At 30.5% G+C, this 16,074-nt stretch overlaps 4 protein-coding genes across 6 annotated transcripts; 1 reads left to right on the forward strand and 3 right to left on the reverse strand.

The window, feature by feature from the left end:
* Positions 1-544: 544 nt before the first annotated feature.
* LOC122396082 (xylosyltransferase oxt) lies at positions 545-4,067 on the reverse strand. 3 transcript variants are annotated; one of them, XM_043394202.1, is made up of 8 exons: positions 3,847-4,067; positions 3,308-3,780; positions 3,032-3,174; positions 2,794-2,960; positions 2,339-2,720; positions 1,312-2,261; positions 916-1,229; positions 545-839 (listed from the first exon to the last, which is right to left on the reverse strand). In XM_043394202.1, exons 1-8 carry the CDS (start codon positions 4,015-4,017, stop codon positions 830-832), a joined length of 2,610 nt encoding a protein of 869 aa, XP_043250137.1. In that variant the 5' UTR covers positions 4,018-4,067; the 3' UTR covers positions 545-829. The 3 variants fall into 3 exon arrangements, with proteins under 3 accessions (XP_043250137.1, XP_043250136.1, XP_043250138.1); XM_043394203.1 differs by lacking the exon at positions 545-839 and having other exon boundaries at positions 956-1,114; positions 1,191-1,229; XM_043394201.1 differs by having other exon boundaries at positions 545-1,229.
* Positions 4,068-5,573: 1,506 nt separating this feature from the next.
* On the reverse strand, positions 5,574-9,714 carry LOC122396149 (zinc finger CCCH domain-containing protein 3). Its single transcript, XM_043394298.1, has 7 exons — positions 9,538-9,714; positions 8,028-8,901; positions 7,847-7,935; positions 7,591-7,774; positions 7,219-7,377; positions 6,954-7,149; positions 5,574-6,648 (listed from the first exon to the last, which is right to left on the reverse strand). The coding sequence occupies exons 1-7, from the start codon at positions 9,575-9,577 to the stop codon at positions 6,199-6,201; spliced, it is 1,992 nt and encodes a 663-aa protein (XP_043250233.1). The 5' UTR covers positions 9,578-9,714; the 3' UTR covers positions 5,574-6,198.
* Positions 9,715-9,902: 188 nt separating this feature from the next.
* Positions 9,903-10,893, forward strand: LOC122396611 (peptidyl-prolyl cis-trans isomerase NIMA-interacting 4). The gene is made up of 3 exons (XM_043395165.1): positions 9,903-10,208; positions 10,435-10,554; positions 10,619-10,893. Exons 1-3 carry the CDS (start codon positions 10,107-10,109, stop codon positions 10,775-10,777), a joined length of 381 nt encoding a protein of 126 aa, XP_043251100.1. The 5' UTR covers positions 9,903-10,106; the 3' UTR covers positions 10,778-10,893.
* A 998-nt stretch (positions 10,894-11,891) lies between these two features.
* On the reverse strand, positions 11,892-14,281 carry LOC122396612. The gene is made up of 5 exons (XM_043395166.1): positions 14,169-14,281; positions 13,766-13,900; positions 12,474-12,653; positions 12,226-12,391; positions 11,892-12,096 (listed from the first exon to the last, which is right to left on the reverse strand). Exons 2-5 carry the CDS (start codon positions 13,869-13,871, stop codon positions 11,892-11,894), a joined length of 657 nt encoding a protein of 218 aa, XP_043251101.1. The 5' UTR covers positions 13,872-13,900; positions 14,169-14,281.
* Between the last annotated feature and the right edge of the window lie 1,793 nt (positions 14,282-16,074).

The following is a 16,074-nucleotide window of genomic DNA, read 5'->3' on the forward strand; positions in this document are numbered from 1 at the left end:
AATATTTAAAAAAGCATGTGAATAAATAAAATAAAAGATTCCGTTAATCTATAACTACTATATAATATCTTAACATTATATAACTTGAAAACTGAAGCAAGACAAAGATAAATTTGCTGTTAATTAATAAAGTTGAAGGCACGTGAAACAGTATTTTATAAAAATGCAATACAAAATCATTAAATACATACGAAAACTATCGTTTTAATTGTTACTACATGGGAAAATATAATTGACTAATTGCATAATACTGACAATGTTATAATAAATAAAAATTACATAATGTTATGTTTAATATAATTTGTAGATAAAACGAATATAATCACAATTTAAATTTTTTAACAAAATTTTAATCCTATAATACAATTTGATTGTTTCATCTCAGTTTTGTATATAAATTTATTAAAAATAGAATGAAAAGTATTATTCTTAACATCAGTTGGAACAGCTAATAAAGTAATTATCAAATCTTGCAAAACCTATGTAGCCTATATACGAACATCGTTATATAAGCAACAAGCGTTTACTGTAAATTAATGATCGACATGCAAAGGAAACCGTGAACAATTATCTTCCTTGTAGCTTAAGATTTTTTTTTTAAATTTCGAAGATATATTGTACTTTTAAAATAGTCTTATGAATGTACATAGTATGTAGTTGATATAAAAATATTTAAAAAGATTATTAAACTTTTACGCGTATTTAATAAGTTTCAGCTTAAAGTTCAAAAGTGTTGAGAATGGCACATATTAATAAACTAATCAATACTTTTAACATAAGTTACTGATATCAGCCTTTGAATCTGGGCTCAAAGAGCTCCAATGTGTATCTATACACTTCTGTAATTTTAGTTTAGTATCAACGTCATCATTTGCGTTACATATTCTGTCAATTTCATAATGTTCTTGCACTAACTTGTCTATCCATTGATCCAAATTAGAATTGACTTTATTTTCATCACCTGTAACGTACGCAGTCCGTTCATGAACATTTATGGAACTTAATAAATATGACCACTTTTTATTCATTTCTTCGGTAACATCATAACTATCACCAGATGCATTATTTACTCTTTTTGCTTTTTCTATACTAATTCTTTTATTTTTCCAGTATCCTAAAGGAGTGACCAAAAAATTTATTTTTGCTACTAGCTGGGAGTCAGCAATTAAGGACAAATGCCAAGTACCCACGATCAGATGTTCATTGAACTGTGGTTTAACATACCCTGTCTGAAAACAAACAACGTATTAATCATTCAAAAGAATGTTGAATTTAAAAAAAATGTAAATTAAAAAAAAATAATATAATTACTAATTTCATTTCTTCAAGTTGTACGTAATTAACATCTGCTAAACGACCATACGGATCCACCCATAGTATCGATAGATTTTGCGGCGTTGTGATTCCGGTATCAAATTCATACGATAAAACTGGGTACGAATATGGTCCTATACTTCCTATTAAATTTCTAAACGTTTTCTCCTTCTGATCGTAGTCAGTATTAATAGATAAAGTTTGTATTTTTCCTAACCATTCTCTACTAGTAGAAAAATTATGCCTCAAATAAACTAAAACTTCTATTCGTTCCTTATGTTCTTGTTGAATGAATGGTTGTTGTATTATAGCTTCTGCAAGAATTAATATCCCGATAAATTGATTTTCTCTGAAATAAGCGGTTGTTTCTAACAGATAAATGTTCTTATAGTTTGTCTTCAGTTTACGGAACCCCAGTCTTGCTAACGAATTGGAAATAGTTAGTTGCGCATCATTTGTCAGAGGACTCAAATCCGATGCATGATATAAACTTTGCCAATATGCGTCGTAACCTTTTGCTGCAATAGTTACATTTATTTTCTCAGGGTACAGCCACTCTTCCACCCTGTCTATAATTCTTTGATCGATGATAGGTTCGAACTTTCGAGCAAAAAATAAGTTACGATCTACTGTATTTCGTATTCGACTGAAATCTTCGAGTTTGAAGTCGTTTGGACTGCAGCCACACCAATCAACCACAGCTTTATACTGACATTTACAACCCAACTTCCTTTTCCAATTAGTAACATGTAAATTGTTGTCTATGTAAGTATTGCAAAATCTTGAATTACGTAAAACTGTATGAAAAAAGGACTCGGCAGGCAATAAGGTATATTTAAATATTTTTAAAAGATCAGTCACTAATGCGTCTGGATTTGAACCAGCAACGTATTCTACAAATTGTCTGCTTAAGGCTACCCAGTCACTGCCACCGTCTATCTGAATACCTATAAAAGATTATGATTTCTAACGAACTTATATTATAAACAATCTTAATAATACGTAAGAAGAAAAAGAAATTTACCATTTGGTAGTTTCCGGTCACCTGTTCTCCACATACGAGTCTCGCATTCTACGAAAGTTTTATCTAGTCCTTGTTTAGTGATAAACCGTTGAACTTCTCTTCCGTGAGATTTTACAAAATTCATACCTTTATTTAAACTTAGAAACTGAACTAATTGCATGTTATTTTTTATAGGAAAATCAGATTCTGATAAATTGACAAGAAAATCCCAATGATGATGATGACCGAGCATTTGTTGTGCAGACTTTAAGAAAGTTGTTAAAAGACTCGCGCCTCCCCAAATACTTGCATGCCGTAAACCATCACCCCTCGCTACTTTAATATTATTTGTTTTACAAGACTTTTCCACTTTTAACATTTCTCTGTAGAGATAATCTTGTCGCTAAAAATATATAATAAATATACTGTAACGAAATAGTTATGCATTGAACTTAGAAACAAGATGATCTAATTACCGCGTCGACATGAATATAAAAGAAATGCGTAGGGTGATAAAGAACACTGATAAGTCGTTTAACTTGCCGACTGGCTCTGCCATTCACCGTTAATAAATAAGCTATTTGAACAGGTTTCTCGTTTACATCTTCTGTACTTGTGTTTCGAGCTTCTTGTGCTTTGAATTCTAGTAAATAAAAAGTAAAATTTGTAACTTTTAAAGTAATAAATGTATATAATATATATTGGTGTTATTACTCTGAATTCCAGTCCAAAACACGTTAATGGTCAAATATCCACCGCAAGAATATTTTGGATTACCAGAGCACTTCATGTTACAACTAGAATCTGGTAATCGCTTTAGCTGAGATGGTTTCTCCATTCCACAGAAGCATTCGATACTGAAATTAATTTTGTAAAAGCATTTTTCAAGTATTCAATTATCAATTCCTAGTAATCTACTTCTTTCTTGTAAGCAAGAACATGATTCCTACTCTATACAAGAATATAGATGTTGAAATTAATAATACTTACGAGTACTCTGTACCAGCGTACGAATATCCTGATTGAAGACATAGAAAAGCACAGCGTTCCGGAGAATTGTTCCCTTTAAAAACATGATAATAACCGGAAAGTATTCTTAACGTTTTATCATCTTTGAAGCATCCTAAACTGACAGGTCTATCTGCAAATCCTAGAGAATTAGGGCACAGAGACTGTATCCTATCCGGGTATAATAATCCTTGTTGGTTAAGGCACGTCACATTGGCAATGTGTTGTTTGCATGCCTGACTTTTTGCACGTGTTACAGCACTCACTGCTTCTTTGCCATTGAATTCACACGATGGTATAAAGTTTAATGATTTACGATCTAATTTTACTCTAGTAGTGTGGTTTCGCTGATATTGTGAAACCTTATTTGTATTAGTTTGTTTATCAGGTGGAAGCTTTAATTGACGCAAGCCCTTTGGTAAACCTTCGTCATCTTCTGGCTGGGACAAATCATCCTATGCGAACAGATATAATAAATTAATATTACTAATAATTAACATTTATACAATTCACAAACTTACTTCTTCAGAAGACAATCGACTAGATTTTCGATTCCGAATTTCCAAGCCAAAAAACATATGAGCTAAATAAATTTGTACACATAGCACAGTGATACCAAATACAAAAAGTATTCGATACTTTCGTAAACAACTAGACGATCGATTTATTGAATTATTCTTTGTTATAACCATCTCTCCTATTTTAATTCGTTATACGAACTGTATTCTTTGAAGTTTGTTTAATTTCATAATTGCCATAACCAAAAATGAAAGGTGATCTAGCATGAAAGAGAGGTACATGTTCTTGCTCATACGTTCGATATTATGTACAATATTATATTCACTGTTACATGTGCATATATATATAGATATATATAGATATATACACATATACATATATATACAGATATATACAAACGTATATATAGAATTTAAGTAATAACGAGTTAATGAAAAGTGTAATGTGTACGGTAATCAAAGTACTTCAATGTAAATATTCATTGACGTTACCAACACATGTTCAAATACAATTTACGTCAGTTCTTTAATTAACAAGGAGTTATGGACATATAAAGTTTACAAAAGAATTATCTGAGGAAACATTATTTCGGTTGATATTATTTACTACTATACATTGATTTAACAATTAAATAAATATAAAAACATAATATATACACACATTATATATATGTATACATATACCTACATATACATGTTATGCATATACATCCTATCGCGATACTAAATCATATCCTGTACAATTCAGTTTAAATTGTTATGTAATTTTTTAGTTCCTGGTTTAGTGTTAATCTTAGGGCCAAAGTCGTTACTCGTAAAACACTAAATCACTCTACTTGAGAATGGGCGAATGATTTTGTAAGGAAATAAGAAATAGAGCTTAAGAAGAGACTTATATTATCAAATACGATATTTTTTTAAACAATATTTGCATACGTGTTGGTAATTAAAGAATAAAAATTAGAATGCCCTGATTTTCTGTTATGTTTTTTTCATTTTATTTGTTTTCTTGTGAGGATTTTTTGTTTTCCGAGGATTTACGTACACACTTGCGAAAAAATACGATCGCATCTTATTTATGTGTTAATCCACGAATGGCGCTGATATCGTGATACCTTCCGTCATTACGCCGAGGGCACAGCACTCTCTGTCTAGGTACCGTTCTTCCACGAGAAAATGGCACATCGTGTTTACATCCCCACTCCTGTTGCAGGCCGCTGACTCACAGGTATTGGTCGAAAACGGTGACAGCCAATCAGCGGCCTGCAGCAAGAGTGGGGATGGAAACACGCTGTGCCTTTTTCTCGTGGAAGAATGGTACGTACTGTGATACCATGTGCTCCACAGTCGCGCATGTGCGGAGTTTGAAGCGTCCGTAAAGTATCTAATCTATTTATTAAAGAAAAGTCCTTAGTCTCCCCAAAGAAAGATAGAATTAAATTGAAATTAGACATACCTCTTAGTATGCAGCAATATCAATCGATACGAATGGAATGAAAATTAGCTTACGAATGAATCTAAAATATTTATTTGTTATTAGTGAAAATTTGCCCGCCTCTGGTAATTAACACATAATCTTTTTCGCGGTAGGAAGACACGGTCAAGGAAAACACTGATCCATGCAAAATAACAACACCTTGTGTACAGATAAAATACTTTCATTTTGCCAAGTGTACATTCTTCATTTACATGAGTACATACACATTATAAAATATAATTCTTATCTCTTGTATATGTATATTTGTACCTAATATAATACAAACTTAAAGTTTTGTAATACAATTATCCCTCGAAGTACGCAGTTTTTTCAAAACGACTTTAAACAACGATTGATTGCCAATGTGGTCTCTTTTTATGATAGAGTGTATAGACCCTTTGATGATATGCGCATTAAAATTAAAACAAAGCATAAAAGGATTGGTAGCTTACAAAAATATTTTCAAAGAAATACAAAAAGGGACATATCAAACCAAAATTACAATGTACTGTTACAAAGTATAAATAATACGTGTACAAACGGTAACTTACTGTGCTTTAAAATATAATAAATACTATATTTGCATCTTATACTATAAATATACGCGACCTAGTAATAAATATACATGTGTTTATGCATATTATGTATAATGTGTGTCGTTTCCAATTACCAGACATTTAAAGAGACGAATGGAGGGTTGCGTACTTCGAGGGGCAACCGTAATAGCAAATGTAAATGTACTATTACTTAAAACAGAAATTGCTGTGTTTATCAAATAATAAATTTGATGTTATACTAAAAATAACAATATTACGTAAACATGCAGGGAATTTCAAAAAAGTGTAAAAAGAACTTTACAGGTAACCGAACTGTTTACATTAATCGATAGGTATGTAAGCAGGAAGAAAACCAATTGGAGGTCGCTTTGAAACTTTAGGGTCGGAAATGATTTGCGTTTCGCAATTATTGTCAATTGATTTTAAACTTGTATTGTCATCAGATTTTTCAATTAACGTGTCAGAATGGATTGTAGCTTCTATTACCCTTTTCATACATTTTAATTTTTTCATAATATTTTCTCTTTTTTTATCAAGACATTTGCTGTCAACGTTATTATCTGTTTGTTCATAGTATCTAAGCCTGTTTTCGTTGTTAGAAGTAGATATATCACTCGGCATAGGAGATTCTACTTGACTGTACTTTCTTTTGTAATGATTTTGCTTATTAAAAGATGAACATAGCTTGTGAGGATAAGGACAATTCTTACCTTTACTGCACTTTTTCATCTTCTCAAACTCGGGACACAGATATTCATGACGTTCCTTACACTGCAAAAGAGACAAGAACTTTTAATTATTGTGTTACACAATATCGTCTCCAAGTTGATACTTGTATTCCTAAAACATTTTTCGAGAAGCAACTGTTGAGGGGGGGGACTCCATATTTTTTTTTATGGAAAATGGCATTAATTTTTTGTTATTGCGATAGTTTTCATCAAACTGAAAAATAATGGTTTTAACTATTTTTGTCGAGTCTTCGAAACTCAAGGAAACAGCAGAGTTAAATGATCCGATAAATGAAATACTGGAACGTATGAAATTGTTATAAATAAAATGAAAAATATCGGGAGTACCTCGCGACCCTTAGCACAGTATCCCTGCAAGAATTCTCTGCAAATCGGAGTACTGGAAGAAACTTTAATGTGACGGTACGGGCATCCGTCCCGCGTACAACAACCCTCTAAAAAGTATTTGCAAGTCGGCATTTTTTCCGGACCTACATCATGAGACAGAGGACACTTATCCAGTAAACAATTGCCTTGGAGAAATCTAAAAACATTTTATTGTGAAGTGATCAAAGTTCATTCATATTATCGATATAAAAAAGCATAATTATACTTCTTGCATAGAGAAATTTGTTTTTTATCATGACGTTTAACGCAAGTCCCTTTTTCATGATTTGAACAGTACCCAAATCGTTGGAATATTAAACAAGGTTGATTATTTTTTTGCATTTTGTTCCGTAATATTTGTATACTCCTTTGTTTGACTTTATTGCTGTAATGAAAGAAATTGTATTAATACCAATACTACGAGATCTATATTGCGCAGTTAAATGACGATCTACTATTTCATTGGATAGAAAACAGAAAAATTTTATTAACAGACGAATAAAAAAACATACAAAACTGATGACCGAAAATTGATGATTATAAAGAAAATACTAAGATTCTCTTATTGCTAGATCTCTATGTACAAAGTTTTGTATACCTGATATTATTTTTATAGTTTACTTTCTGCGATATGTTAGATAATAATTTTGTTCCAGCAAGCGCATTGAATGTTTTGGTACTGGAATTTCCTGACGTTTGTTTCACAGATTTTAACCTACACAACTTTTTCCCATTAGTGGCCACGATAAATTTATCAGTTTTTACATTTGTTGCGCGTTTTCCTGCAAGAAGGCATAAATGATCATTTATATTATAATAAAAGTTTAGAATTTACTATAAATACTATGGCTTACTTTTTACTCCGTAGCTTTTACGTACTAACTGATTCTTGGAAGACTTGTAAACAACTCCTCCAATCGTAATTAGTTCCAATTTGTTACTCCTACAAGGCGTATTCAAATTTTACTGATCTAGAACTTCTAGTTATTCAATGTCTTTAAAATTAATGAAATTTACAGATCAAATTATACGTACATAATTTTTTTCCTACTAAGATTTGTATATTCTTTGACACTCATTGTTTTTGGTATAGTTCTATCTATTCTATACTTGTTTATTTTAGGTTTTATAATTGGTAATTTTGCAAAATTAGTATCTCTTCTAATTGATTGTTGTAAAGTATTTATTATTTTCGTTTTCGTCGCTTTGTGGGATATAGGCTTGACATTTTTTAATAACGAACTTGGCGATTTTTTTATTCTATAAAGTTCTATTTGAGAACTACCTAACGATCTTCTCGATCCCCGCTTTACACGTATAAGTTTTCTTTGTGACAAAATTACAATATTAGAATTATTAACTCTTTTCTGACCGTGAACAGTTTTTGAAGTATTTGTACCCTTTACGAATTTTAGTCTTGAACAAACTGGATGAGTTATATTCTGTACTACTATTTCTTTGTGTTCTATTGGTTTAGATTGCAACGAGGAAGACAATTTTTTCATTAATTTTGGATTCACATACACCGACTTTTTCAAAGAGTTTTGATCTTGCAAAGAATTCTGTTTAACATTTGTTACTACATTTACAGGATTACATCCTATATTTTCATTGCAATTAATGACGCCTCTCATCATTTTCGGATTAATGTGTACTAAAGGTTTCATGCGCAACGTTGGATTGATATGTATAGCAGAATTTTGATGTTTGAAATTTGGGTTTATGTGTACATTAGTACTCGTTAATTCATTATTCAAAGTACTATTAAAAGTTCTGGAAAATGGTTCGCATTTCTGAAGTAAATTTGGATGTTTGTGGGACTTTGTAAAGCCAGAGTTTTGACTTTGTAGACTTTTTTCTACGCAGTATACTTTTTCCGACGATTTCTTCTTATGATGTTCTATTAAGTCTGTAATACATAATATAGTTATTAATTTTAAAGCCACGTTTAATGTCTTGAATTTTGTTCTGACATTTATTGTAGTACCATAGAAATACATCGATAGAGGCTTTAATACAATGAAATCTTTTTTACGTTGATGCAAAATGAAAATAATGATATTAGATGCACAGTTCCTGAAAATAAATCCTTTTTACATTTCAGTACAAGAGAGATAACAAAACTACGATTGCAACGATTAAAAAAAAATGATGTAAAGTAACCTTGAAAAACAAAAAGTAACATGTTGATTAAAGGTTACGATAAGACAAGGTTCAACTTAAGAATAAATATAATCAGTACTTTAATACAACAAAAAAAATAAAATATTCAATATTAAATGTTATTAAAATATAACTGTACTAATGTTTGTAGACTTCAAGACGCACTTAATGTAGTTTTTTCTATTTCGTTTCACTATACGTTTAATATCCGCTGTTTCATAAGTATATGAACACGTAGATGAAAATTATGTTTTTCTCAAAAACCTAATCGTGTAATTTTACTTTATTCGTGTTTATAACTAATTTTATCCTAATATGTTCAATGTGCTTTTGTTGTTACTATATTTAGCATTGAAATGATCGCTTAAAATTGTTAACTTACGTGTCAGGTAATGAATTTCTTTCAATAGACTTTCATCCATATTTAATAGTAAAAAACTATACTTTTACGTGAATTATTACGGTACAAACGAAGGACGATATATCAAAGGCAATAACTTTACGATGCAACAACTTCTTTCACAAACCACACTAGAATGGTGACATTCGTTGCACTTTGTTAATCAGGCTCTGTGAAATGTATTAGTATACGAAATGCTAACTAGGCGTCGCACGTTGTTGATTCTGTTACGCTATCACGTGAACATAGGTTTAATGCACATAGCGCCACAACGGGAATTAATTGAAACTCGATTATTCACCGTTGAGTGCAGAGTCATGTAACTGCATTCTAATTAAGAGCGAAATTCAAACGGACTAACGGAACTAATCTTATTCATTTAAAATGATATTACGAAAAACAACATCGATAAATACATTTCTATAGAATCTATGTACCATGTGCTTTTAGTTTTCATTTTGCCAAGTATTTTTTACACGAATAAATTGTATAAAACAAGCGTTGATGTTATGTGAATTAATTTAGTATAATAACGTTGCTAAAGTCTAATCATGCCACCAAAAAAAAGTCAAAATACTTCAAAGGCGAATAAATCTAAAAATGCGGAAGGCGCTAGTGGAAAAGAAGAAAAAAAAGGAGGAAATGCTGTGAAAGTATGTAAAAGTATAAACTACACATATTATTGTTCTAACAAAATTCTTTGTTTTATATTCGGAGATTTGTTTAACGATGCAAAATATAAGAGAATGTTTTTAAAAGAATTATAGAATATCAAATTTCCTACCGACAATAAAGTACCCATTCCTGATTCTACTAAATGGAATAGTATTCAATTATTTACTTCTTCCTTTCATTTTATTTTATTATTTGATCGTAAAGGTTAGACACATATTATGTGAAAAACAATCAAAAATTTTGGAAGCTATGGAGAAGTTAAAAGCTGGACAAAAGTTCAATGAAATTGCTGCTACGTATAGCGAGGACAAAGCACGATCTGGGGTAAATGTATTTGATATATAATGTATAATTTTCTTTAGTTTAATTGGTTTAATGACTATTTAAGGGCGATCTTGGATGGATGACAAGAGGTTCGATGGTTGGTCCATTTCAAGATGCTGCATTTGCGTTACCTGTTTCTTCGCTTAGTTCTCCAATTTATACAGACCCACCGGTTAAAACAAAATTTGGTTACCATATTATAATGGTGGAAGGTAAAAAGTAAATAGTTTATCATTTTATAATTATATAATATCAATAATGCTGGAGAATTGAGAATAATTTCTATATAAAAAGCATGTTCGTGTTTATAAACTATGCTTCATGCTATGCCAAGCTTATAAAGACTGTAACTTGATATGTAACTGATTGTTACTGAATATATGACTGTAAATGTTAATTCTGATATGTTTATGGCAAATGTTACTTGAACTGAACAGGTACATAATATATACATTATACATCTTATATTATTCTTCCTTTGTATTTATGAAATGAAAGGTAAAGAAGGTAAATTTTCCTACATTATCAAAATAAACAACAAAATTTTTTAGAAGAAACATAAATAATGTATTTATTATCATTCACAACATATAAATTGTAATTTGACATAAATAAAGTTATCTTTATAATCATAAAGATATTCTTATAACATAAACATCATAATCTCCGAATATTCTAAATCGAGTATAAATAAAACACGGTGAATGATATTCTTTATCGACTGAAGAAAATCGCAGATGATGTAGGACGTTGTTGAAGTAAAATTAAAAGTGGAAAAAGAAATGGTAGGAAAGGGATCTGGAAACGACCAGAATAAAGACAATTACATTCAATGTCTCTTACCTTTACATCTAGAAAGAATATTAGGATATTAAGAGCGCATATCGAAGAATGAAAAGCAAACACCGAGTTGCCAAGGGGTAAGGACAATACAGAAATGCAACACCTGCATAAAAATAACAAAAACAAATAATTGTCTTTTAAGAGATACAAAAAAACTTGGATTATCCGAGTCTTGAAACTCAAAACAGCCAACAATATATTTATCTACATTACGTGTATGAAATTCAATGTAGGAAAAATGAGGGGATAGAGAAATACATTTGCTTGAAAACAAATACTACTTCATGGAACATATTTGACCATGTTATGTCTAAGTTCTGTTCAGTCGGTTGTCTGGAATGTATTATTTAAGAAATAAATATGCTTCTACAGCTTGCCCAACATTTGTAAGAGACTTTAAGTAAACAAAAAATTTGGTATTCACTTATCGAATAGAATCATTAAATTTGTAATTAAATAATTACCACTAGTTTCCTTTGTATATTATATTTATGTTAGATACGAATATTTGGATTGGTAAAGTGAACGTATTTTAATAGAGAGTCATTCTCCTCACACACCCATGGTTTTTTATGATGACAAGCGACATCGTGCCAGTTTACTCCATCGTTATAAAATTGATTAAGCACTGCTAAACAGTTCTCTGGGGCGCCTCCTTGTTGAATGGGTTCACGATTATCGGGTTGAGGTTTTCCAATACTGAAAAAAACATTATTTTTAATTCTTAATTATAAATATTACAGAGATCTTATGTAATGCAGTCGTTGATTCGTATTTTTTAAGCATTTCATTTGATATCAAATATAAAATAAATCGAATTAAATTTACCCGCCACTTTCGGACCAGTCGTTCTGAGACCGATCGGTAGTTGGCGCAAGTTTCTGTAATTCGGCAGTCCAGAACCAGCCATTAACATGAAGAGGTTGAAGATCGGGTCTATCGCAACCTTTGAAATCACAAAGACGACCAGATGTCCAAATGTATTTCACCTTATCTAGAAATCAAAATCACAGTTTGTGCATCCCTATAATTTCGTGCTTTTAAATTACAGAAAATATCACGGATTCTATTCGTACTTTGAACAATACGGCTTTTGATGAACTCATTTTCTGCCGAAGTTTCCAATGAGACGAGATCCATGCATCTTTGCCTACAAAAATTTCTTCCCGCCAACCAATCGATCTCTTGTCCATTTGTTCTTGGATCAGCCCACGAGTAATAGTAACCCTTACCATTAAAGCGTTCGTGAATAATTCCTAAAATATTAAAATTTATAAATTCGTCGATTTACCTCGCTAGAATATTTTTTAAAAATTATTTTAATACACATTACCGTAGCTAAATTTTCCATTTATTTTTATTCGAAACTTGTACAAATGTCATTTATAAAATCATACCACTATATTAGTTTTCGAAAAATACATTGCAATTTCTATTTTACACAATTAATTACTTCTGTGAAAATATACCGATATTTCAAATCTTCCTTCATCTATATTTTACTCTCGATCGTGACAAAGATTCGTTTCTTTCAAAGTGAAAGTTACTAATTCAGTGTCGCTTGTAATTTTAGATATTACAGTCACGGCCTGAGCATTGGCATCGTACGATGTATGTTAATTATACAAACGACTTTCTCGAAGAGATAAGAAGAAAGTTTGTCACAGTTTATACAGCATATACAGGGTGTCCCACCTAAGGTGTCAGGTTTTTTTTTTTTTGAAACTATCCAGGATAGCGGCAACGTTTATGTTATGCTTATAGTTTACCGGGATTTTTCTATGACGAGTAAGGTAATTTTCATTTATTTATTTTGATGTTCTGCAGTTGAACGGAATCTTCATCATGTTTTACTTTTTAGATTAGCAAGTGGAGATAAAAAATGTCAAGTTCAATATTTTCTAGGTTGTAATCATATTGTTTTCCAAGTCAGGCTTGTCAGGAATTGTCAAAGAATTGATTACATTTATAATAATGTTGACACAAATGTTTAAAGACAAAGAACATTGAAACAGTAAAATTTGTATTCAACAATAATTTTCATCGAATAATTATTGTTCTTAATACCGTCAAATGTTAATAAATGATACTTATTAATTATTTTTTATTGTGAAAAAAAAAAAATGTATCGAATAGATGGTTATTAGATTTAAAGAGATGTATTTTACACTGTTTGTAAAATGTTCTAGTCTATTGAACTATGTGTACAAAAATTGTTACACTCGATGTGTTAGGTTCATAGAAACCGGTTCAAAAAAGCTTAAATGATTATTCTATGCTGGTGAAATAAATGAAATTATTTTTGTGGATATGGTATGACTATTCAAAATACTTTAATCAAATTTATTTTTATAGTTATATTACTTACTTTGCGCGCACAGGGCAGGAACTGGTGGTTCCAAAATTCTTCCAGTAGATTGAAATTGTGCCATTGACACGGTAAAGAGTGTTCCAAGGATAGCCAATTGCAACATGACTCTTAATTATTTTTTTTTTGTGAGATCTAAAAATATGTATATTTTATATTAGTTATTATTTTTAATTTTTATAATTTTATATACATATGTGTATATATATATATATTTTGTTAGTATGATTCCGAAGAAATAATTTCAAAATATTTCAAACTTTCTATTTACAAGTAATTAATAATTTGTATCTGTAGAACTTCAATTTTTTTGTTTATAATTACTCCTACACATTTAAACTCGGTTTGTTATTTAGTTTGTTTAACATAATTACGATTAATCTTATATGTAAGTCATTATCACGTTTGTAATTAAATATTAATTACGATCTACAGTCATAGAATCTAAATGTTCTATATATGTATACAGAACGAATTATTTTTTTCTTTTTTCTAAAAGGTGCACTATAATGTAACGTCTTAAATCTTTCCTTTTTCTTGAAGATTTTCCGTTACTTAGGTATTAATATAAGATTACTAGAAAGCACGCCAGGATCGTATGTATTACGCGACATCGTATCAACGGTGCTCACCTAAAGACGTTCTCCAGAGAACTGAGGCGCTTTCTTCAGAAGCATCCCTATATATATATGTATATTACAACGAGGACATCGTGTCAGTACTTTTACGATGTACAAGCATTTTCGAGGAACACTCGAATAATTTCGTGTGCTCCGTTTCGTTCGGTGCTTACCTTCTTCTTCTTCTGCTTCGTATATTTATCTTTGGCCAGTATACTTCCAACGATATTTACAATTAATAATAACATGGAGTCTTTTGTCGACGAAAAAACCATTATCCACTTTTTTTTCGTATATGTAAATTACAAAATAATTACTTTGTATCAACTAATAAAGTTTTACAATTACGCGTCTTATTATCGGGGCACTGAAAAATGTATAGATTTTTTAGTAGATAAGCTATTCCGTATTATTTTGTAGTTGCTTATTACCAACGTGTTCGATAAATACCATCGATTAAAGATAGTTTTTTTATTCAGTTTAATTTCATTTTTAGTTTTTCTATAATAGTAACATATAATGTAATATTGTAATAAATACGAAGAAAACTACTGGTCAACGCAAGTTTTGTATCATCAACGAACATACGATCTCGTACGACTTCGAAACTATTTAAATAAAATTCGATAACGTAAGTTTCATTTTGTTATTTGTTAATAATCATATTTCCAAAATACTTTTGCATCGGTAATCGAGAACGTTTCAGGTACCGTTAGACATAATAATTTTAAAAGGTGATGTAGGTGACCTGGAAACCCAAAAAGTAAACCACAACGATTGGACGAATACGATTTCTTCCAATCATAAACATATCGATGAATTAATTTGAAAATTTAAATGAAAGATAAGCTTTCTAAGACGCGAATCGCTTTAGACTAAACCCGAGATATTTTTTTAGATATTTAGCTCTCCAATAAAGTATTCGAACTATAGAGAAATTTTAGGATAAATTCCTGAATTTCTAACGAAGTCAATAATTTATCTAAATTTTGTAAAGGGTAAAAATGACCCCATCTTTAAAACTTCTTTATAAAATTAATCATTTATATCCTTTAATAAAATTTCAAAACGTTATATGTACTGCACGTTTTGAGTAACCATTGTAACAAATAACAAAACAAATCATTTTTATTCTCTTGGTAGTTTTAGCGTTAAATTAATGTACTTTGAAAACAATTGTTCAAACACCTGTATATCGATAGCAAAAATTAACAATATTATAAATTAAATTTTATTAAAAAATAAATCAGCATTTAAAATATATCGAAAACGTTACAAAGAAAGTATGTACAATTTTTGAACGTAAAACCTCGAACGAATGTTCGTCATGACAAAATTCCTGGTGAAAGTGGAAACGCGTGGAAGCGGAAGGAAAACTGAAGGAATCTGTTCATCCACCCCTTCCTGACCTTCGAATAACAGAAACCATTCGACCCATTTATAAAATTTTGTTTTCCTGAGATTTGTTAAATTTATATTATAGCCACGCGCAAAATAATAATGAAAGTTTTAATGAAACTACGGCAATTCCCACCAAAACGTATTTTCTACATTTCTAAAATAATAGAAAGCGCTATTTAGATAGCCACGTGTACATATAATGAGGGCAAATATTAGAAATAATTCAGCTCGAAATTTAGCTCCACGCAAAATGGCGGTGAAAACATCAAGAATGTTGACTGTAGAGTG

This window comes from Colletes gigas, unplaced genomic scaffold (genome assembly GCF_013123115.1).
Source record: "Colletes gigas isolate AHSC1104 unplaced genomic scaffold, ASM1312311v1 Colletes_gigas_Sc00007, whole genome shotgun sequence".
Lineage (NCBI taxonomy): Eukaryota > Metazoa > Arthropoda > Insecta > Hymenoptera > Colletidae > Colletes > Colletes gigas.